This window comes from Corticium candelabrum, chromosome 7 (genome assembly GCF_963422355.1).
Source record: "Corticium candelabrum chromosome 7, ooCorCand1.1, whole genome shotgun sequence".
In the NCBI taxonomy this organism is placed as follows: domain Eukaryota; kingdom Metazoa; phylum Porifera; class Homoscleromorpha; order Homosclerophorida; family Plakinidae; genus Corticium; species Corticium candelabrum.
The window spans coordinates 386,460-408,663 of record NC_085091.1 but is presented as its reverse complement, the minus strand read 5'-3'; the positions used below and the strand labels follow the sequence as shown (position 1 = coordinate 408,663).

The window sequence follows — 22,204 nt, the reverse complement described above, 5'->3', positions numbered from 1 at the left end:
ATCTGGCATCTCAACTGTTTGTGCTAATTCAGACATTTCTATTAGATCGTCGGCTGTCAAACACTGAATGTCCAATGATCCCTAAGACACATAAGTTGATAACCAATTAGCAACAAACAAACAGACAGACAAAAACACATCAAACAGAAAAAGAGACAAACAAGCAGACATACATACATACATACATACATACATACATACAGACAGACAGACAGACAGACACACAGACAGACAGAGAGTTAGACAGACAAACAGACAGACTTCAATGTTACAATAGTTTCCTGTAACCATCATGCTCTGTTTATTCTGATTGTAGAATGGCATTTACCTCCTCCTGTTGACTCAAAATGAAGAGAATCCTCATGTCTCCAAGCGTCCCCATTCGTATATCTTCCTTGTTCTCAAAGACTTTCCGAGCAACTGGCATCGCCTCCACTGCATCAAATGCCATAAGAACTTTCTTGTCAGTGGAAAGATGTAGCAAGAAATCTTGATGAGTTGAAGTGATGGGACTAAGATGTGACACAGCCATAGGAGACAAGCCAATCATTGAGCTGTCAATAGACTAAAACAAAAACATCCCACATGTAGAAACTCTTAGAATTTGTTTGTGTAGTTGAGTTGAAGAATAATGACAGAATAGATAGACTAATGACAGACAAACAGACACACATACACGTAAACAGGTAAACAAAAAATAAACAATTGAGTAGAAAACAAATACAATACATTAAGAATGACAATAGACAGCAGGCAAACAAACAAACAGACAAACAAACAGACAAACAGACAGATAAACAGACAAACAGACAGCCAGACAGACAGAGAAACAGACAGACAAACAGACAAACAAACAAACAGACAGATAAACAGACAAACAGACAGATAAATAGAGACAAACAGACAAACAAACAAACAGACAGACAAACAGACAGACAAACAGACAGACAAACAGACACACAACAGACATACAAACAGTCAGACAACAGACAGACCAAAAGACAGACAAACCGACAAACAGACAAACAAACGGACAAACTGACAGACAAGCCAACTGACAAACTTGCACAGTTACAACTCTTTTTGTCATGAAGTGTCTTACTTGCAAAAACACCATTTCAAACGACTGTTTGTCAGTAGTTTTCATAGAAAGCCAATGAGCTGCTTCAGTCACTTTGTCAACACAAAGCAGCATGTGACCCCCAGTAATCAGACAACTGCAAAAACAAAGCAATAAATGGTCACACACACACACACACACACACACACACACACACACACACATACACACAGCTTAAACAATGATTTAAACATTTACCGTATTACCTCACTTTCAACGGCATGCCACTATAGGCAAGGTTTAGCAAGACGCCAATCAGGTAACCATAAAACTATAACCGTTATAAGGCTAGGATGCTTTTATTGATCGAGGTTAGTGAATATCAATCTCTCATAGCGTGAGCAGCTTTAGACATGGCGTCAGGATCACTTGCTGGCGCGGAGGAGGTAACGAAAAAGACGACAGTCAGACAAAAGAAACAGCAGTTGCCAAGGGTCGGAAAAGCTATACCGTGGAAAAGAAACTGTCAATAATAACAAAGTGTAATCAGAATGGTGGTAACGTCGCCAAAACTGCCAGGGATTGCAACATCCCACATGGATGCTTACACCAATGGTTGAAGCAGCGCGAAGAACTAGAAGCAATCAGCATTTCAACTGACATCAGTAAAGAAGAGGCGTAACATAACAGATAGCTAGCTTGTGCTAGAGTATGCATAATTCCCTCAGTTTTAACGTCATGCTGGTATATCTCGGGGTATAACGGCAGTCTGCTAACCCTTGCATTGTAACGGCATGCCGTTGAAAAGTGAGGTAATATGGTAGCATTGTAGTTGACCTTGATGATTCAAATGAGAGCCATGGTGTTGACACAGTGTGACTGGGTTTGATTTCTTCTCCAGATTTAAGTTGATACGAGTGAAAGATCACATGAGCTTTCTCTCTGAAGCTTACAACATGAAGAATGTCGCCATCTTGACTCATCAAGAAGTCACTACTTTTGAGTCTATGATACAAACAAGAGATTTACTATTGACTTCTTTCCAACTCAAAGTCTAATGTATTGTGAGATGCATCCCTCCAATTACAATAGTCTAGTGTATTGTGAGATGCATCCCTCCAATACAATAGTCTAGTGTACTGTGAGAGGCATCCCTCCAATATAATACTCTAGTGTATTGTGAGATGCATCCCTCCAATACAACAGTCTATTGTGAGATGTATCCCTCCAATATAATAGTCTAGTGTATGGAAAGAAGAGAAACGCACTTTCAGTAACGATTGTATACATTGCTCTTACTCTTTACTAATTGTCACGTTCCACAACTGCCTTCCTCCGTTTTGTAACCAAGTTGTCAATAAATTCCCTCTAAGAACTGCTATGATGTACCCCTTCCCTTCAAGCACAGAAACAATAATCACACCAAAACAACAAACATCAGACAAACAAATACACAAACAGAGCAACAGACAAACAAAAACAAATAGATAAACAAACACATACACACACAGACACACAGGCAGACAGACAAACAGACAGACAGACAGACAGACAGACAGACAGACAGACAGACAGACAGACAGACACACACACACACACACACACACACACACACACACACACACACACACACACACACACACAGCAGACCCTCAGAATGCTGCATCAAATCAGCCTGTACTCCGCCATTGAGCCACGAAACAGAATCTCTACAACAGAAACAAACAATAAACAAAACAGTCAACATACACAAGCATACCATCACGCTAAAACGATAAAACAAACCACCTAAAACCTTAACAAAATTCAATAAAAATCGAAAAGCCAAGAGCTTCTCAAAGCAGCCATCAGGACCCATAGTACACTAAAGTTCATCAGAAAATGGTGAGTGAGTGATAATCACCAACTTTTCTTCTCATCAAACCATCAAATGTTGTAACATTACAATTACATGTCGCCACATCATTATTACGTGACGTCATTATTACGTGATGTGACGTCATTAGGTGTTATGACGTCATTATCGGGCGTTGCGCCATTGTGTGCTGTGACGTCATATTGCGTGTTGTAACGTCATAAGTTAAATGTTCTATGTACATATCAAGTGCCCCCTATTCGTGCCCTCCTATTCGTTCTTATGGTGTACCCTTCGAAATCCTGGCTGGAACACTGAATTATGAAATTTAGTTTTATGTAAAACCTGAAATTGAGTTGACTTCCTGGTGTTGCTGATTCCCATAATAGAAGACCTGTGGCAGGATCCCAACTTCGAATGAGGCTTCCTCGTCTGGACACTGTGATCAACACTGAAACATAATGCATCTATTAGTTGATAGTTGAATAACCATCTTATGTTTCTGTATATAAAATTAAGAAATATTATTGCATGTTGTGACGTCATATTTTTCTGTATATAAAACTAAGAAATATTTTTAAAGAACAAGAGTCTGTTTATTCACTTAGGTGAGTTAGTATATTATTAATCTCTGTTAAAATCTATTTTTTGTTTTTTACTTAATTTTTTATTAATCTGTATTTCATAGATTTTTATTTGTAAATCTATTTGTTACAACCCACATAGCACAGCAGAGCGAGGTTGTAATGTTTCAGAGGTGAGGTGTGTGTGTGTGTGTGTGTGTGTGTGTGTGTGTGTGTGTGTGCGTGGTGTTGTAGCTCAATTGGTTAGAGAGTGCATTTGGAGAATAAAAATATCCGAGACCTTGCAGGGTTGCAGGTTCAAGTCACAGTGATGGCGAGCTATGGCATAATTTCCTTAAGCAAGAAACTTACACACAATTGCTTCTCTCGACTCGAGTATAAATGAGTACCTGGTCATTGACTGGGGTGGACATGACCGCTGGCTTGACAGTAACATCATGCAGCAGATGGGTAATTCAGACCTCTCAACTCTCATGATTTTGTTGTGAGACTTACGATTTATATAGTACGCACAAGTCTCACGATTTGTGGCCAATTCTCACGATTGCCAGTCTTTTCTCCCGGCAAGCCTCTACCGTGAGACTCTCTGACAGCCGTTTTGCACAGACTCGTTAGCTCCGTCTTTCTGTGCATAGCGGATTCTTTAAACTAGACTCTATATACGGCTCTGCTTGCTTGTATTTGGGGTATCTACCTGGAGTAAAAGTAACGCTTGGAACTTCAAGGCAAAGCGTTGGTGCACACAAACGTAAAGCGAGGCCAACACATTTTCTGTTAACAACACCTACATTGGATATGTTTAATGGGCGTGGTCATTTAAAAACACAGTCTCACAATTTGGTGCAAAAAAGTTGAGAGGTCTGGTACTTGTAGGTCTTAGTGTCCAGTCCCAGAGCTGCGCCATTGTCAGTGCATCTGGATGACTCCGGCCAAGCTCCAGGTGGATTGTAGCGCTGGCCCTAAGCCTCCACGTAGTGCATGGAGGCCCTGTCTCTAGAGACAGAAGGAGCTATCTCCACAACTGACCTTTAGGTCGACATTGAATGACGTGGAGGGCTTAACATTTGTTCATTTGTGTGTGTGTGTGTGTGTGTGTGTGTGTGTGTGTGTGTGTGTGTGTGTGTGTGTGTGTGTGTGTGTGTGTGTGTGTGTGTGTGTGTGTGTGTGTGTGTGTGTGTGTGTGTGTGTGTATTCACTCACCGCCATTCTGATGTAACACTGCATCTATTATTCCGTTCTGTTCCAACACACGACGCCATAGTATTTGCCCTGTACGAGCGTTAATCGATGCCAAAACGTTGGAATATGTAGACATAATGATTCTCTTGGTTGTATGTGATGACTGGTCAAAGTAAACTGCCTTGACACTACCGAGATATTTCTGGTGCCTGCAACAAACATAAAAATGTAACAAAATTTAAATTTTTTACACATCACTGCTCTGTTCACTTACCAACAATGCATTAGTTGACTATAAATTTGTGTGTAGAATTATTGGCATCATATTTAATTTCAATGATGTATTTTTGTTTCATTAGTTTACTGTTAATATTTTTAATTATTTATAATTAATATCAACATATAAATTTGTATATAAATATGAGTTCTGTTATACCCTTAATTTAATTAAGATATAAATTAATTTTCACATTTTCTTGTCATAGATACAGATTTGGTGGTAAGACACAATGAGAACTCATGGCCTCTATAATGCACACACACACACACACACACACACACACACACACACACACACACACACACACACACACACACACACACACACACACACACGCATGCACAAACAGACAGACAGACAGACAGACAGACAGACAGACAGACAGACAAACAGACAGACAGACAGACAGACAGACAGACACACGCACGCACGCACAAACAGACAGACAGACAGACAGGCAGACACACACACACACACACACACACACACACACACACACACACACACACACACACACACACACACACACACACACACACACACACACACACACACAAGAACCTACAAACATGAATCTGTATATATTTGTTTACTCGTCTACTCAATTAACTTGGCATATCAAAATATTATTTCTCGTCAGTTGCAGTGTGATGTGTCATGCTCCACTCTTTATCTTACCAGTCGAAGTTTCCCACTTGATCTTCATACAGACCAACCACACATCCCAAATGTAGCAAAAGTTGCAAAAATAGCAACATTCTCAACGATCTTGCAAGACACGCCAAACACAGCTGATGAGAAAGCTAGAATGCCGAACATGCATAAATATGACGAAAATTCACGCACAAACCACCTCAACATACCTCCTCGACGCTAAACGGTAGGGCGTCTTGCCCACATGGAATAATCCGGGAAATAAGAGCACTCGGTGTCCCGGATTACCATAAAATAACAAAAATTTTAAAATTATTAATTACTTTGGTTTTTTAAAAAGCATTACATAAAAATAGTTAACGCAAAACTTAAGCAAAATCGAGATTCCGAAATTAATCATTAAAGTTATTTTTATCCGGGTACTCGACTAAGAAAGTATAAATTCCCGTATACGTTTGTTTAGCAGCAGAGGAAGTGCCTTCTTTCACGCGATGGCAGACGACACGAAAGACGACAGCGGCGTCGATCTCAACAGCAGCCTCACAGCCATGGACTGGCTTGGCCAACTGAACGTGCGCACGCTCGCCAACGGCAAATCGCAGCCGACACTCAAAGTCGACTCACCGTCCGACGCCATGCGCACAGTAGGAGCCATACGCAAGCCCCCAGAGCCAATAGACCCGCACGCGACGCTCAGTCAGGACGACATAGCGCGTTATCGCGACGGCAAGCCTCCGTTCAGCTACGCCATGCTCATAACATACGCAATCAACAGCAGCGCGGCGAGAAAAATGACGCTGAGCGAGATCTACGCCTGGATATGCGATAACTTTCCGTTCTATCGCGATGCGGGCAACGGCTGGAAGGTAAAGCGGATCGATAGGACGCCAAGTGTGCTGATTGGCTGAATGGTTGGCGTTCTGTCGCCTTTCTAGAACTCGATTCGTCACAATCTGTCGTTGAACAAATGTTTTGTGAAGACGCCGCGTCCGAAGGACGACCCGGGGAAGGTGAGTTCGAGATTTTTGGGTGGTGAGTGAGACAAGTGGCGCGCCTACGCATAGTTGGGAAGTCGAGATGTGGAGTGGTGTTGTTGGGGATGTCGCCGTGAGAGAGTTTTTTGGGTGGTGAGTGAGACAAGTGGCGCGCCTACGCATAGTTGGGAAGTCGAGATGTGGAGTGGTGTTGTTGGGGATGTCGCCGTGAGAGAGTTTTTGGGTGATTCGCCGGTTGTAGGGCGCGTGGAAGGCGTTTGAATATTGTTACTTCCGGTTGAGATGACCCCGTGGTGTAGACTACATTGTTGGAAGAGTTTTAGTGTGATTGGTCGGTGTTTGCTACGTTGTCGTGTGTGTGAGGGTTGTAGTAATGTGATTGGTCCCCGCGTTTGCTCGGGTGTGTTGTCTGTTGTGTGATTGGTCCGCGTGTGCTACAGTGTAGTGTGTGTAAGCAGACGTCTGACACTGTTGTAATGTGATTGGTTCCCGCGTTTGCTTTGGTGTGTTGTGTGATTGGTCCACGCTTACTACAATGTCTGTATGTTGATTCAGGGGTCTTACTGGTCGATTGAGGTTTTACCGGGTGAGGATCTTTCACCGTCAAGACAGCGTAGGAGGAAGCCAAGCGACCGGGTGAGCAATTAAAAAAATAGTGTGGGTCCATAGGAGCTTCTGTGGGGTTGAACTTAGTGGGCGTGGCACTAGGAGTGATTGAGGCTGTTTGTTATCGGCCACACCTGTCTTACTATTTGGTGACTCATTTTCTGTATTTGTAAATAGCTGTCACCGACACCTTACAGTCCGGGTGTGGCAGGTGGTACATCCACTCCATCGGGTTCCCCCGCCCCTGCATCTCCTACTCTCGCTGCCATCAACGCTCACTGCTCGCCAAATGTGTCGCACAATTTCGTAACAGGGAATGGGTATGTTCCGGTCACGAGTAGTCCTCTTGTCGTCGAAAGCAGCCCGACGCTGCAATCTTCCATGCAGCAGAATAGAAAAACTTCGTTCATGGAGACTGCCGTTTTCGATGATTTGAGTGCCTCGTTCAAGGCTCTCTACAAATCAGTCTTTGAGACTAACCAGGCGGCGAAACCTGAAGGTTCGTTCTCACCACCTGTCGGACCGTTTGGTACCATTCCAGCTATGCCACACGACCAAGGTAAATACGAGTCTCCATATCCGTCACCTCCCATGCAAGCGTCTCCGAATGCACACGCACATCACCACCAACACCCACATCACCCTCATCACCATCGGGAGCAGCAGCAATCAGCATTTTTACAGCAAGAAATGCTGAGTTTTTTGGACAGTTTCAGTGGTGCGGCGGAGTCCGGTAACTGGGACGGTGTCGACATGCTGCAGTTCCAACGAATGATGGACAATTTGAGAGCAGAGGGTGGACAGCTGGGTCTCGACCAATCGCAATACAGTGACCTCCAGATGTCGTTCAACCAGTTCTTTGCACAGCAGGGTCTATTACAAAGCAGCCAAAACAGCACTGTCTCAAACGGTCTAGCCAGCTCATCACACAGCCTTCAAGCGACTCCGAGTCCCGCAGCGTCGTATCTCGGTTACCAGGCGTCACCACATCATCATTCTCCGTCTCCGTCAAGAAGTCCGATTATGTCTCGGTCACCTCAGATCCAACCAAACATCTCGGGTCACTCGTATTCCCAGCAAGTGCCTGGTGTTCCTCTCCACCATCTCATCTCTCCGAGTGTGAGTAGTAATAACAGTGTGAGCAGTGACCAACCTCCGCCCATACGATTTCACTCAGAGGCTTCCGATCTTCTCGACGATGACGACGAAGAGGACACGTTCGACTGGTCATCGATCTTGTAGACATCAAACAAGGCCGTGTAAATATGTAGTTATATATTTGTTGATATCAACTGGCTAAGGTCTGGATTCATTTTTGAAATGGGTGTGAAATTTATTATTGGCAGCTTCTGCATAGATAAGACATGCTTTGATTTAGTAGTTGAGGTGAGAGTTTTGCACGATGGCGGTTGGGTACTATACCGCGTGAGGCTATGGTCGGCCTGTTGTTACTATGTTCGTAATAAACATAACTGATGGTCGTTAATAGATCAAGCGTGTACACAGATGGAATTGTGTGTGTGTGTGTGTGTGTGTGTGTGTGTGTGTGTGTGTGTGTGTGCGCGCGTGCACGTGTGGTGTGTGTGTGCGTGCATGTGTGGTGTGTGTGTGTGTGTGTGTGTGTGTGTGTGTGTGTGTGTGTGTGTGTGTGTGTGACTCACACTGAGCAGTCAGTTTTAGTACTTCTCATTGAATGTCATGATTACTACAAATGAATTAATTAATATATAAACGACCAGTTAGCTATCAAGGCAAAGGCAGCACCAAATTACGTCCTGAATAGCCCCAGACTATCTCAACTTCAAAGTACTTTACAAATGCTACAGCAAGTCTAAACATGTGTCTGACACTGTAAGATGAATACATAAGTGTTCCATGTCACATTGACCAGTCATACTCCTAACAAGATGCCCGAGAAGGAACTCATTGTCAAGACAGTCAGGTTATGGCGTGAGGCATTCTCGACGAACACCGAAGTGTAGTCCCTGGCCTACAACACACAAATCATGACGTACAATCGAGAATGTGAAATGTTTTGCTGTCTGTCTGTCAATCCGTCTGTCTATCTTGTTGTCTGTCTGTCTGTCTGTCTGTCTATTTCATTTATTGAAACACAAACTCTACGTTACATTTCTAACACTAAATGCAAACAAGCTGTCCGTCTGTTTGTCTTGCTGTCTGTCTGTAGCCTCTTCCTATCAAGCTTTACCACCAATGCCCAAGTCAAACCACAAAGATGGAGAATAACAGTCTCTTGATGACTTTATCTCATATCCAGAGAAATTACAGCATCGATTATCCACCAAGATTGCCAGTGATAGTGCTACTGATATTATTATACAAGCACAGTCTGATAGAGGTGCAGTACATTTGAGATCCCTGCAAGGACGAGGGGCTGGTGCATGGCTGGATGTCATCCCCACTTCTGCGAAGCACGCTTTAAAAACAAACGAATTTTCTTTAGCGTCTTACCTGAGGTTGGGAGTGGCTCTACCTTTCACCAATTGGATTAAAAAGTGTGATTGTGGTCATGATTTGGATGAATACAGATACCATCTTTTAACCTGTAAATATGGGGTGGACCTGTGTGGTCTCCACAATTCAGTCTTGAATGGGTGGAGTGAATGCCTGTCTGACCTTCGCCTTCCCCATCAAACAGAACCAAGACATCAATACATTAATACTGAAGACCGTCCAGACATTACAATGTTTGATCCAAATACTGGACAGAATTTGGATCTTGATGTGTCCCTGGCTCATCCGTGGAGTCAGGACATTAGTAGGAGCGCTAGCAAGGAAAATGGTCATGCTGCTGTGACAAGAGAAGAAAAGAAATTGAAAAAATATTCAGAAGAGCTTGTTCCGGGAGGATATGTATCCAGATGCGTTCCTCTTGTGATAGAACATTTTGGGAGGTGGGGCACAAAGGCAGAGAATTTTTTACAGCATTTGTCACAACAGTCAGCAAATCCAGAAGCCAATTTTAATGCTTCCATGTTCATGTTGTATTGGAGAAAAAGATTTTCTACAATTCTGCAAAGATGCAATGCCAAAGTTATCCTTAGAAACCTTTCAAACCTGTCACCTGATCATGGTGATTTAGATAGATTATTTGATTTTGACATTCAAAGTCAAGTCCATTAGTTAATGACTTTGTTGTTTGCAAGGACTGATTTGTATTTAAAAAATCCTAGCATATGTATAAGTAGAATCTGTATGACAATAAATTGTCTGTCTGTTTGTCTGTCTGTTTGTCTGTTTGTCTGTCTCTGTCTGTTTGTCTGTCTGTAGTATTATTTCAGTCTGGCTTAGTTTCACCCCACTGGCAGGTGATGCAAAAACAGAGAGTGTATAAACAGTCAGCTTGCACAACTTCCAATTAATTGATAAGGAAACATTGTGGTTATAATAACTCCTACAAAGCTACTGGAAAGAACTGGTAAATGTGGTATACAGTGTACGTCAATTTAAGGCTGTGAGTTCTTTTGTTTGCATGTATTTCTAACTGTGGTGTGTGTGCATGCACCTGTCCAGGTTCGTATCTTTTAGGATTGGCTTTCCAGGTAACAAGTTCACCCTAATGTCAGTCACATTCTCTCACAAACTCAGAGGTAGAGACTTGTCTGCCTGTCATCTGTCTGTCTGTATGTATGTTAATACATATGTCCGTAAATCACAATGAGTACAATCAGTAGCCAACTGAACAACACCAAAAGTCAGCACTCTAAACAGACTCCCATCAGTCAGTCTGTCAGTCCTCAGTCTGACTTACAACTAAAGATACAATATGAACACCCTGTTGTCAGTTACAACTATACATACAAAATAGCAGACTACATGTCTGCAAGTGCTCTTAAATTAAGAGTATATTACTTTTATTTGTAAGCAACAATGACTTAATTGGATGAATGACTGCTACACAGCCCGATTCCACAACACGTTGGTCTTACCCGAAGATGGAGCATTCCTCTTACAGATATTGTGAAGAATGATTTACTTGGTTCGGCTTCATGAAATACTTGGATGTACCTAATCAGACAATACATACCTGGTAACTATTTTTCATTAAATATAGAGGATGGAAGTACACGGTTTACAGTGTATTGAGAGATGCATCCCTCCAATACAATAGTCTAGTGTATTGTGAGATGCATCCCTCCAATAAAATAGTCTAGGGTATTGTGAGATGCATCCATTGTTTTTTTGTAATGTATTGTCAGATGCATCACTCCAATACAATAGTCTAAATAAATGAGTTTACACACGTGTATTGAGAGATGCATCCCTCCAATACAATAGTCTAGTGTATTGTGAGATGCATCCCTCCAATACAATAATCTAGTGTATTGTGAGATGCATCCATTGTTTTTTTGTAATGTATTGTGAGATGCATCTTTCCAATACAATAGTCAACATTCTGGTGTATTGTGATTCCCTCCAATACAATAAATGTATTCCATAAGGTGATACATAAACACATGCATGTTAAACAGCACTTATAGCATAATAATATGCACATATGTACTGTATAGATGCACAATACATGTGACATTAACTCTCTCATTCCTCTCTTATGAGCATATTAGATGACCTGCTGATAAATATTCATAGACTTGTTAGTCTGACGTTCAACCCATTAGTACATTCAACCTAATTCTCCTTAATTAACTCATTTCCTGTCTCACTCACCCATTCAAACCACATCTTGAATTGATGCATACGAGGCATCTTATGAAAGGCATACTGTGAGTAGGTGTCTGTGAGACTGTCTTGTTTGCTGGTTGGCTGTTTTGCGAATGCCAGCTAATATGCAGTTTAGCATCAAACTGATATATTCCTCCAACGTTTGCAGTAAATCGGCCTGTTGCTGAGTCAAATAACAAGCCGCGGTTGAACATGCCAGGAGCAATAACCTACAGCGAGAATGTGCAAGAAATACTCATTCGACTGATACCCAATTGCATGGAGTCTCACATGTTCAAACAAATCTATCTCGATTATTGTACGTTTCCTAACTCTAAGAGACCGAGATGTCCTGACAGTGAATCCGTGGGTGACTTGAGGCAAAGCCTTGATTATCTGATCAAACATCAGACTGATAACCAGTCTCTCATATACAAGACAGACAAAATTAAAATGATATAAATACACACTGTGTCTCCGCCTGGGATTGCCTGGTACCACATAATCAATTAGTATATTTCATTTCGAAACGACTCAAAAGATTTCTGAGAATTCTCACCGTTGTAAAGTATGCTTCTAATTGCTTGGCCTATTGGGAAAAGGAAGACTCAGACTTCAGACATCGTTTAATACAGAGTCATAACTGGTCATTAGGTCATTAGTCTGTCCAAGTGTTCCTAACTCATTGTAAATACCTTGTCACTTCTTTCACCCTTTTCTCCCTAAAACAATACATATGTTGTATAAGGAGGGAGATCAACAATAGATCAACAATAGATCAGTTCTTTGTTAGGATAATGGTCGTGGGTCATCTTTCATAATACAAGCAAGACACTACAATGAATATCAATCAGACATACAAACAGAATCCTTTAATTCTCATATAAACACAGCCGTGTCTGTCACCAAACAGAGAGAAAGACAAAGAAAGGCAAAGAACAACAGAGAACAACAGAGAACAACAGAGAAATGGAAAGAGTAATGCGAGTCAGAGATAGGATGAGATCTGGAACTAAAGGAAGGAATAGGAAATAGATGGAGATGCAGTAGTACAAACATTGAGAAGACAATCAAATAGACAAAGAAACAAAACAAATAGACAAAAACAATAAATAGAAACTGAAATGTAACGGAAATTGTCTCATTTCTGCTTTACCTACCTTTGGTCCAGGTGGTCCAGGTAGACATCCTGTTGCATGCCCACCTCCTGCATCCTACATACACCTGCCTATTGAGACAGAAATACTGTGCTATTGCACTGTTGTCATTCTACCTCAGTAGGCGTCCCTGTTGTATCAACTGTAGTGCTCTTCTGTTTCTACAAAAAGTTAATACACATAACCAAAAGGTCTGTTCAGTTTTAATGCACAGCAGATTGTAGAAATGTCTGGTTGGCAATCAATCAGTTGTTACTTAGTGAGACTTCCGATTAATTAAGACACACAATAGCATACAAGTATAAGTCTCGCTAACACAACAAAGGTCTACTCCACACTCATTTCTCCATGTTGACTTACCTTAGAATTACAATTTAAGTGACCTAGGAAAGTGTCTGTCTTCAGAAAATTCTCAAAGATGACGACCAAATCCTTATGTGACCAGCCATGCCCAGGAGGTCCTTGAGGTCCAGGAGGTCCAGGAGGTCCTTGCGGTCCTGGAGGACCTGGTGCTCTCAACTAAAAAAATCAAATTAGAAACATTTAGACTTTGGTCTGCTATCCTCAGATGAAACCCATGCATACAATCAGTGGCTCTCTAGTTTCATTGAATGCATAACTGGATGCTTGCACAAGCAAGCTCTCATTGCTCATGCATAATCCAATATTTTCATACGTATACTTCCTACACAATTCAATCACAAAACATCCTGCTGCCTCAGCGTCTCCCTCTCTATCTTCCACTCTCAGGCAGCCTCATCGAATTAACCTTACAGCATTAGCAGCAGCTCAATACGCAGACAACCGTGCGTCTAGGCTTCTTGCTTGCAGCAGAGAAAGCCTCAAGGTCATAACAACTGGAAGAGCGTGGCATGCATGCAATGAGGAGCTACTAACAACTCACTTACCTTTCCTCCACTTGCCGACTCTGGCTCAACTGACTTTGCACTTCCATTGAGAATCGACCGCCAGACATCAAAAGCATAGGCCGTTTCATTGTCAGTGCTTTGAAAAACCTACAAACAAAAGATATGCAGACATGCAAAAAGCATCCGAAAAAGCACATGCAGAGCACAGCGACGGTAGACTCTCTACTACATGCAGGCAGGCAACGTTTTGGTGCTCTTCTTACGCTTCTTCTCATCTTCTCATCCTTCCCTTGCTTTGGTCCAGTTGGAGAAGAAACAGTCTCCTGCAGCAGCAAGAGAAGAGGCAACATAATCCAACCATGCGACCTCAACAGCGCCGCCATCACTCTCGCATTGCTCTTTGTCATACTGCTTGACAATGCACGCACAAAAGAGAAACAATACTAATGCACCACACTGTCCACGCGGCTGCAGCCAAATGGCAAATCTATCAGGCTACAATGGGTAGAATGAATATCATCGTATCAGCGACGTGTCTAAGTGTAGGCGTGCTCAACGCGAAACAACAACTAAAACCTAATAACGCCAGCTTCATTACACACGTGAGTGCCTGCACACGCCGCCAATTCGAGCAGCAGCACCGGCAGCAGCAGCAGAGAGAGACACTGCAGTCTGCACTATCTTGCTGAACCTTGCACGTGCAGATGGAGAGACCTCCGGCGGTAGTGAGTTAGCTTGTCTGCAAAATGAAGCGCCTTCCGGGAATCCGTCTAGTGCAGCGGGCTGAGACGAGGTGCACTTAATTAAGTGTTGTCTTTTGAGACGGGCAGCGATTTGCTGGCAAGCGAATAACGTAAACACTCATTGAGACACTGCAATCAGACCGGCGGTGGCATGATGCGCACGGCACTTGAAATAGAGCGCATTGGGAGTCGTATAATGGAGCAAATCGGTGGGCGTCACGCCTCTGTACACATAGATAACTATATACGTAGATGTGTAGATCAGATATACATTAGTGGGTTGATAGTTATATTTATCCTGGCGGCTAAAGAAAACCGTGCTACAGAAACAAGAGCCTCATACTTCATATCCTACCTACCACAGACTCAGCACAGGCACTGTCTTGCACTGACTGCTTAGTGACTCACTCTGTAACATCAACCTGGCGACCACACAGACTCCATGACATAATATATAGCAATCTATAAATGCAAATGCACTAAACCGGATGTAAAACCACACCCAAACATATTTTCAATGGTTTGCAAATATAATGTCACTCGACACATCCAATGTAGCTACTTAAAGTTTCACCATTTGTGATTTTTTGACAACAAACAGTCAATGAAGATCAGACTATCTGATTGGTGATTCACTCAGAGAGTTGAGCACGTGCAGACCCTCCTACTGTCTCAACAGTTTGCTAATGAACAATCAATACTTGCTCATCCATTAGCCAAGAGAAACCTGGTTTCCAGAAAGAGCCAGTGACATAGTGATTCACATTCAAATGCATGCTGAATGGTTTGTTACCAGCTTCGTTAGGTAATCGAGTTCTTTTGCAGTAATGATATTGATTAGTCAGTCCTGGTAAGGTGAAGGCAAATGTAAGCCTAGAAGCCTTTCTGGGCAAGAATGAAGTCTTGGCTATGCATGGAATTTATTTACCTAAGTGACTGCATTCCTCTTGATAACAAAGACTTAGGCTTTCACAGAAATGTAAACACACTCCTTTATGCACAGACAAAGAGGGCAGTGCCTTGATCCACAATAGTTGCAAAAACAATGAGGTGAATGAGTAACAGACAGAAAAAGTGAAAAGCAGACTAACAAGCAAACTGACAACCAGATGGTTTGTACTGCAGTTTTGGTGTCTCCTTGATCATCAGAGAAGATTAGAAATAAGGGAGTAACAGCAGTGACTGGCAAAATGCAATGTATTTGATGGCTATTTCAAGTAGACAGTTAGGCAGGCATGTAAGGTATTTTTCAAAAGCTTCTCAACAAGCAGACAAACAGACAAACAGAGACATAGACTGGCAGATGGGACAAACAGATAAACAATCATGTAGACATATTAAGACAGACTGACAGATTCAAATAAATGTGACTGACAGCCAGCCAGCCAGTCAGCCAGCCACAAACACACACACACACACACACACACACACACACACACACACACACACACACACACACACACACCAAAAGACGGACATGCAGACAGACACATAGACATATATGTATTGAGACACACAGACTAACAGACAGACAGACACATAGACAGACAGACAGACAGACATACATACATACATACATACATACAGACAGACAGACCATTACAATCACATACTACAATCTGTTCTTCATCCCATAATCAACAATTTCAGTCAGTCATTTCGACACTTTCCAACACAACAGCAGCATATCACACGTTCGAAACTATTCAAACTAGACTCAATAAAATCATCAATATCAACCATTACTTACATCCAATGCCATCGTTATCTTGTCAATCATTGTCATCATCATCGTCATCATCTTTACCTATATTGTTTTCATATAATTGCTGCTCCTCCTCCTCGTCACTATCTTCTAAATCAGAGTCCTCCAGTCCTAATTCCCCTAATGCCTCACATTGAAATAAAGTCTCATCAATTTCAACTCCATTTACAGTTACAGCAGCAGCAGCAGCAGCAGCAATGCCTTCGTCGCTGTCTAAAGCACATGCTGTGTCTGATAGACGAGCTGGTTCTCTTGTCTTTGAGGTTGGTAGAGGGTTTGTCTGTTTACGAGTAATTTGAGCATTGAGAAGGGGCGTGGCTGTTTCTGCTATAGCACCGAGGTCCGTCAGATCTAGTGCTGGAGTGGATGATGACGTACTTCCCTAAACAGAGAAAAACATATAGCAGAAGAAATTATGTTGCCGACTACATTTTAATGTTGTAAACAATTGTCACTGTGCAAGACATACATACACATATGGACATACATACATACATACATGCATACAGACAGACAGACAGACATACAGACAGACAAATAGACAGACAGACAAACATACATACATACATACATACATACATACAGACAGACAGACAGAGACAAACAGACAGACAGACAGAGACAAACAGACAGACATAATTTATTCTGATAAAGATTCTACTTGTACATATGCTAGGATTTTTTAAATACAAATCAGTCCTTGCAAACAACAAAGTCATTAACTATTGGACTTGACCCTGAATGTCAAAATCAAATAATCTATCTAAATCACCATGATTAGGTGACAGTTTTGAAAGTCAGACACACGGACAGACAGACAGGGACAAACAGAAAGACGGACAGACAAACAACAGAGACAGACAGACAGACAGAGACAAACAGACACACAGACACAAACAGACAGAGACAGACCGACAGACCGACAAACAAATAAATGGACAGACAAACGAATGGATAGAAAAACAGACAATAAAAACTGAAGCCAGTCTGGAGACATACTGTTACAGATTACAACAGTTCCTTATTCAATTAAGTTAAGAACAAATCAGTAAGACAACAATCGTTGTACTTCTTCATCACTGTCCTCATCACTGTCTTGCTTTGTCAAAACGACAACGTCACCTCCATCCTCGTCATCATCCTCCTTTACCAATTCTGGATTAAACATGAAGACCTCGCGACCGGTCACCTACAACACAAGTAATACGTATGGGTTAGGATATAAGTAACAAACTAGATTGATAACAAACGCACCGAGAGACAAAACAACAAGAGAAACAGCCAAATAAACTCAAACAATAAACAGAAAATAGACGTTTGGATAACACAAAATCGTAGAGGGACAAAAACTCAAACAGACGAGAGAATAAAGAGTGAAAACACTGTCTGTGCTATGTCTCACCCCCAACATCTTGCCTTGCTTGAATTCATCTTTCTTCTTCGCTAAATTCTTCGCAGCTGTTGCTCGTTTTTCATCAACCTAATGACATCAGACGTATGGTTCCTAGAACTCTGTCCACATGTTTGTCAAACATTTGTTTTGCTTTAGTCTCTATCCGGCCTGGTAGTCTGTATGCTAGCAACTTTTCCACAAAAGTTTGTGTACACAAGGAGCCATAGACATGCCCTTAAAAGGGAGAAGAAACCTCCGTCTCTCTGTCGTCTGTCTCTTGTGTGTCTGTCTGTCTGTCTGTCACTCCATCTGTTCTTGTCTGTCTGTCTGTCATCCAAATCATCCATGTTTTTAAATCTTACTTTCCGCTTTTTCCATTCCAAGAAAGACTCAAGTGTCACAGGAGTCAAATTCACTCCCAGTTTTGCTCTCTGCAATATAATCCTTTATACACCCTCACACCCTCACACCCTCACACATACACACACACACACACACACACACACACACACACACACACACACACACACACACACACACACACACCTCTGATTCAATAAGTTCTTCTATAGAAATCCGTTCTTTCTGCTCTTCCATTGCCTTCTTGTCTTTCTTCAGGATAAAACCAGGTGGAAGACAATGTCGATAAAGACATTTGTCTCCACCATTCGGACAAACCCAGAACCAACCATAAAGACCTTTAGATAAGGAACAAAAATTATTGTATTATATATTCAACATGTGACACTACAGTTGTCATTATGACTAACCTTTTTCAACGGCTTCTAGAAAGTATTTGCAAACCTAAAAGTAGTTGCCTAGGGTTGAGTAAGTTAATAATTTATGTGGGTGTGTCTCGTACTATTTCTGTTCTGTTTGCTTGTTCGCTTCCGTGTTTCTTCTGTACAACATCTTCCAGCTTTGCTTGGTCCCATGTATCCATATTATCTATACAAAGACAATGAGATATTTGACAGTAATGAATCTGAAATCTGCTTATCATAGTCGGCTAACGTATTTTGAGATGCATCCCTCCAATATAATAATAGTCTAGTGTATTCAATAGTTTAGTGTATTGTGAGATGCATCTCTCCAATACTATAGGCACTGTCTAGTGTATTGTGAGATGCATCCCTCCAATACAACAGTCTAGTGTATTGTAAGATGCATCCCTCCAATACAACAGTCTAGAGATACATCCCTCCAATACAATAGAGAAGGACTAAAGTTATTACAAAACCATCCATTATCATTGTCCAGATCACTCGCACAAAAAACTAAATTCGACCTAAAGGAAGACAGACCAACAACAACAACTTTTGAACAAACTAAAAATTCAAGGACATACCAGCAGACTAAACAACTCTGCACCAGATAAGTGAGCAAAGTGCGTTAGTAATTTACCATCAAGTCAACTATCTTTTATCATGAATGCTACCAATGAAACTTTACCATCAAATGCCAACTTAGTCCTATGGAAAAAGAGAACCTGTGACAAATGCCCTTTATGTCAAAGAAGACAAACGATTCTCCATGTACTGAAAAACTGTGAAGTTTTAGTGAGAAATGTAAGACATGATGCTATTCTACATCTACTATTAAAAGAAGCCATAAACTATCTTCCTTCTATGTTCAACATTTATGCCGACCACAAGGATAGTTCCACTCATTTCCCTACTCATATTATTGCCACTTCTCAACGTCCTGATGTTGTTATATGGAGGAAGGATCCCATTAAAGTTTATTTTGTCAAGCTGACAATATGTCATGAAACTAACTTTGATGCTGCATGAAATAGATACGCACTACTGGTAAATAACATCAAAGAGCAAGAATTTGTATGCAAGCATATCAACACTGAAGTTGGTTCTAGAGGATTTATCAACATCATTGGTCTCCAGCAGTTCTTTCATCTACTAAACATTCCAACAAAACACCAACAACATATCATGTCTAATATTGCCAAAACTGTAATCGAACATTCTTTTAAAATATGGCTTGTTAGAAATAGATTACATAGTAAGTAAGATTAGCTTAGATATAGATAGTTATCTTACATCTTGCTTAGTGTACCAACAGCTCTAGCCTTGTCCCCAGACTCACGTGAGCCTCGCAGTGTCCGGTTCCCGTATGACACTTTCAGCCTCCAGTGAGTCTGGACTCACCTCGACTACTTTCACACACTTACTTCACTAAGTGTCACGCCACGTCATAGCCTTGGCACCCCACGTGACTAAATAGTGCCGATGTCACACACTCAATCAGCTTATATCTATCTAATGTGTGACCCAGCAGATTGTGTATCATGCCCAAGACTTCAAACAGCACATGGTGACTCTCCACAGTGAGTGACTCACGAAGTTCACGCTGTCCAAATCTCAAGACGACTTTAGCATGTGGAAAGGTGAGTGTACTCCTACGTTATTGTCCTACTCGTGTAGACTGGTGAGCCTGCCGAGTCTAGGTACAGCAATCCGGACTTCGCGTGTAGTTCACTCGTTGTTCGTCGCACATCCGTTATCTGCATGGCCAGTAGGGCTCTATTGCAAAGGCCAGTAGGACACGCAATGGCAACAAGAGACACGCTGCATGACTTGGAATTGCATTCCGCTATTCGTGTTTTCAATTATGATGACTTTCGGGAGGGTAAACTTGAAGTCTCCAGGGCCATCCTAGGGGGAAAAGACATCTTTGTCCGCACAAACGAGTGAATTACACGCGAAGTCCGGATCGCTGTACCTAGACTTGGCAGGCTCGCCAGTCTACACAAGTAGGACAATAACATAGGAGTACACTCACCTTTCCACATGCTGAAGTCGTCTTGAGATTTGGAGAGCGTGAACTTGGTGAATCCCTCACAGTGGAGAGTCACCATGCGCTGTTTGGAGTCTTGGGCGTGATACACAATCTGCTGGGTCACACATTAGATATATAAGCTAATTGAGTTTGTGACGCATGTACTATTTAGTCACGTGGGGTGCCAAGGCTATCAGGTGGGGTGACACTTAGTGAAGTAAGTGTGTGAAAGTAGGCATGGTGAGTCCAGACTCACGGGAGGCTGAAAGTGTCATACGGAACCAAACACTGCCAGGCTCACGTGAGTCTGGGGACGAGGCTAAACAGTTCCATCTATACTGTTGTTTGCAAGCGTTTTACTGACTGTATTTATTTTAGTGTGGCGCCACAGAATTGTTAGTCTGACAGACTCTGTGCTGGCTACATACGGTTGGTTAGCTCCTCGTTTATTCTAAATAAATGAGTTTGCGGGTGTGTATTGTGAGATGCATCCCTCCAATACAATAGTCTACCATACATACCGTCTTTTAAGTCGTCGTCTCCTCTGCTGTCAGCATAGATGCTTTTCTTCTCACCTTTTCTCTCCAAAGCAAGATCATGTGAAAATTTACATTTGTCACCCTTTGTACATTGGCCTTGCTTAAAGAAAACACATAAAACTGATTTCGGATCAGCACCTAAAGCATAAACAGTTAGTTCGTAAAGATTCAATAAACAATGAATAAGAAATGCAAACAAGGAAACAAAACTAACACACACACACACACACACACACACACACACACACACACACACACACACACACACACACACACACACACACACACACACACACAGCTAGACGTCTAACCTTTTGAAACACTCTGCAGTGGTTTAAATATTGCACCCAAGTCGTCGTCTTTCTTCTTACCCTAAACATCAAAGATGTAACGACAACAAACCATAGTAACAAAAATCATAACACCCACCTTTGCATCATGCTTCTCTTGCTCCAACTTTGCTATTCCCTTTGAAGCTCCATGTTGTACCTAAAACAAGAGTTTTAGTGTGTGTGTGTGTGTGTGTGTGTGTGTGTGTGTGTGTGTGTGTGTGTGTGTGTGTGTGTGTGTGTGTGTGTGTGTGTGTAAGACATAACTTAAGTTAGCAAGGCTAAAGATAAAACTAACGTTTTCAATGTAAAAAATTAATCTGACGTCATTGTGACGTCATAGCAGCCACACCAAGTCTATCATGTTACGTTTTTGTTCCTTATACACTTCGAGTAACTTTGATTATCAGACTGCTTATGTCCTATTGTATGTCTACGTCTTACCTGATGTGTCACGTTCTTAATAAACTGCTGCTGCTTCTTTCCTTTCTTGTTCTTCAGTCCAAACGTTTTGTCCTGTCCGCATCCCCAGTAGGGGAACCTTGCAATTAATTATTATCAGAAATTAACGGAATGGTAGTTAAATACCTCAATTATCTTTTCCTTCTTCTTCTGTTCTGTTTTCTTGCTCACTTCTTGCTTCTTCTTTGGCGGCATGGTTCAATGCAATGGAGCTAATCCAGGATGTAATATACGGGAGTCTAAATTTTAGGTTGC

The 22,204-nt window shown here is 41.7% G+C and overlaps 4 protein-coding genes across 5 annotated transcripts in view; 1 reads left to right on the top strand and 3 right to left on the bottom strand.

Annotated features, from left to right (window-relative positions):
• The window catches only part of LOC134182233 (ER membrane protein complex subunit 1-like), a 16,425-nt gene extending 10,561 nt beyond the window's left edge, over positions 1-5,864 (bottom strand). Inside the window, exons 1-10 of the mRNA XM_062649615.1 lie at positions 5,822-5,864; positions 5,637-5,761; positions 4,700-4,887; positions 3,261-3,366; positions 2,711-2,769; positions 2,360-2,456; positions 1,898-2,065; positions 1,103-1,217; positions 329-565; positions 1-81 (exon numbers count right to left, since the gene is read on the bottom strand). The exon at positions 1-81 is cut by the window's left edge and continues 21 nt beyond it. Of these exons, the coding sequence (XP_062505599.1) occupies positions 1-81; positions 329-565; positions 1,103-1,217; positions 1,898-2,065; positions 2,360-2,456; positions 2,711-2,769; positions 3,261-3,366; positions 4,700-4,887; positions 5,637-5,716 (1,131 nt within the window). The 5' untranslated portion in view covers positions 5,717-5,761; positions 5,822-5,864. The remainder of the gene's footprint in view (positions 82-328; positions 566-1,102; positions 1,218-1,897; positions 2,066-2,359; positions 2,457-2,710; positions 2,770-3,260; positions 3,367-4,699; positions 4,888-5,636; positions 5,762-5,821) is intronic.
• Positions 5,865-6,068: 204 nt separating this feature from the next.
• On the top strand, positions 6,069-8,717 carry LOC134182448 (forkhead box protein J3-like). Its single transcript, XM_062649852.1, has 4 exons — positions 6,069-6,478; positions 6,548-6,622; positions 7,163-7,243; positions 7,391-8,717. The coding sequence occupies exons 1-4, from the start codon at positions 6,104-6,106 to the stop codon at positions 8,453-8,455; spliced, it is 1,596 nt and encodes a 531-aa protein (XP_062505836.1). The 5' UTR covers positions 6,069-6,103; the 3' UTR covers positions 8,456-8,717.
• A 291-nt stretch (positions 8,718-9,008) lies between these two features.
• On the bottom strand, positions 9,009-16,048 carry LOC134182287 (erythroferrone-like). Of its 2 annotated transcripts, none has more exons than XM_062649683.1 (13): positions 14,499-16,048; positions 14,186-14,417; positions 13,962-14,069; positions 13,414-13,572; positions 13,170-13,214; positions 13,057-13,110; positions 12,592-12,618; positions 12,456-12,485; positions 12,367-12,387; positions 12,188-12,292; positions 11,903-12,126; positions 11,164-11,242; positions 9,009-9,203 (listed from the first exon to the last, which is right to left on the bottom strand). In XM_062649683.1, the coding sequence occupies exons 2-13, from the start codon at positions 14,327-14,329 to the stop codon at positions 9,105-9,107; spliced, it is 1,095 nt and encodes a 364-aa protein (XP_062505667.1). In that variant the 5' UTR covers positions 14,330-14,417; positions 14,499-16,048; the 3' UTR covers positions 9,009-9,104. The 2 variants fall into 2 exon arrangements, with proteins under 2 accessions (XP_062505667.1, XP_062505666.1); XM_062649682.1 differs by having other exon boundaries at positions 14,186-15,392; positions 15,459-16,048.
• Positions 16,049-16,351: 303 nt separating this feature from the next.
• On the bottom strand, positions 16,352-22,203 carry LOC134182734 (zinc finger CCCH domain-containing protein 15-like). The gene is made up of 12 exons (XM_062650170.1): positions 22,076-22,203; positions 21,932-22,003; positions 21,588-21,647; positions 21,470-21,530; positions 21,141-21,296; positions 18,686-18,771; positions 18,594-18,627; positions 18,370-18,521; positions 18,186-18,254; positions 17,833-17,910; positions 17,500-17,619; positions 16,352-16,812 (listed from the first exon to the last, which is right to left on the bottom strand). Exons 1-12 carry the CDS (start codon positions 22,142-22,144, stop codon positions 16,438-16,440), a joined length of 1,332 nt encoding a protein of 443 aa, XP_062506154.1. The 5' UTR covers positions 22,145-22,203; the 3' UTR covers positions 16,352-16,437.
• Position 22,204: the final 1 nt, after the last annotated feature.

Excerpts from the sequence above, each read along its gene's own strand:
- LOC134182448 (XM_062649852.1), top strand. The coding sequence starts at position 6,104 with ATGGCAGACGACACGAAAGACGACAGCGGCGTCGATCTCAACAGCAGC. Across the intron at positions 6,479-6,547 it reads ATGCGGGCAACGGCTGGAAG|AACTCGATTCGTCACAATCT; the intron begins GTAAAGCGGATC and ends TCGCCTTTCTAG. Across the intron at positions 6,623-7,162 it reads CGAAGGACGACCCGGGGAAG|GGGTCTTACTGGTCGATTGA; the intron begins GTGAGTTCGAGA and ends ATGTTGATTCAG.
- LOC134182287 (XM_062649683.1), bottom strand. The coding sequence starts at position 14,329 with ATGACAAAGAGCAATGCGAGAGTGATGGCGGCGCTGTTGAGGTCGCAT. Across the intron at positions 13,111-13,169 it reads CAACAGGGACGCCTACTGAG|GATGCAGGAGGTGGGCATGC; the intron begins GTAGAATGACAA and ends AGGTGTATGTAG. Across the intron at positions 12,127-12,187 it reads AGATAGATTTGTTTGAACAT|GTTATTGCTCCTGGCATGTT; the intron begins GTGAGACTCCAT and ends TTCTCGCTGTAG.
- LOC134182734 (XM_062650170.1), bottom strand. The coding sequence starts at position 22,144 with ATGCCGCCAAAGAAGAAGCAAGAAGTGAGCAAGAAAACAGAACAGAAG. Across the intron at positions 18,628-18,685 it reads AAGCAAACAGAACAGAAATA|GTTTGCAAATACTTTCTAGA; the intron begins GTACGAGACACA and ends AACTACTTTTAG. Across the intron at positions 18,522-18,593 it reads TCTAGAAGCCGTTGAAAAAG|GTCTTTATGGTTGGTTCTGG; the intron begins GTTAGTCATAAT and ends CCTTATCTAAAG.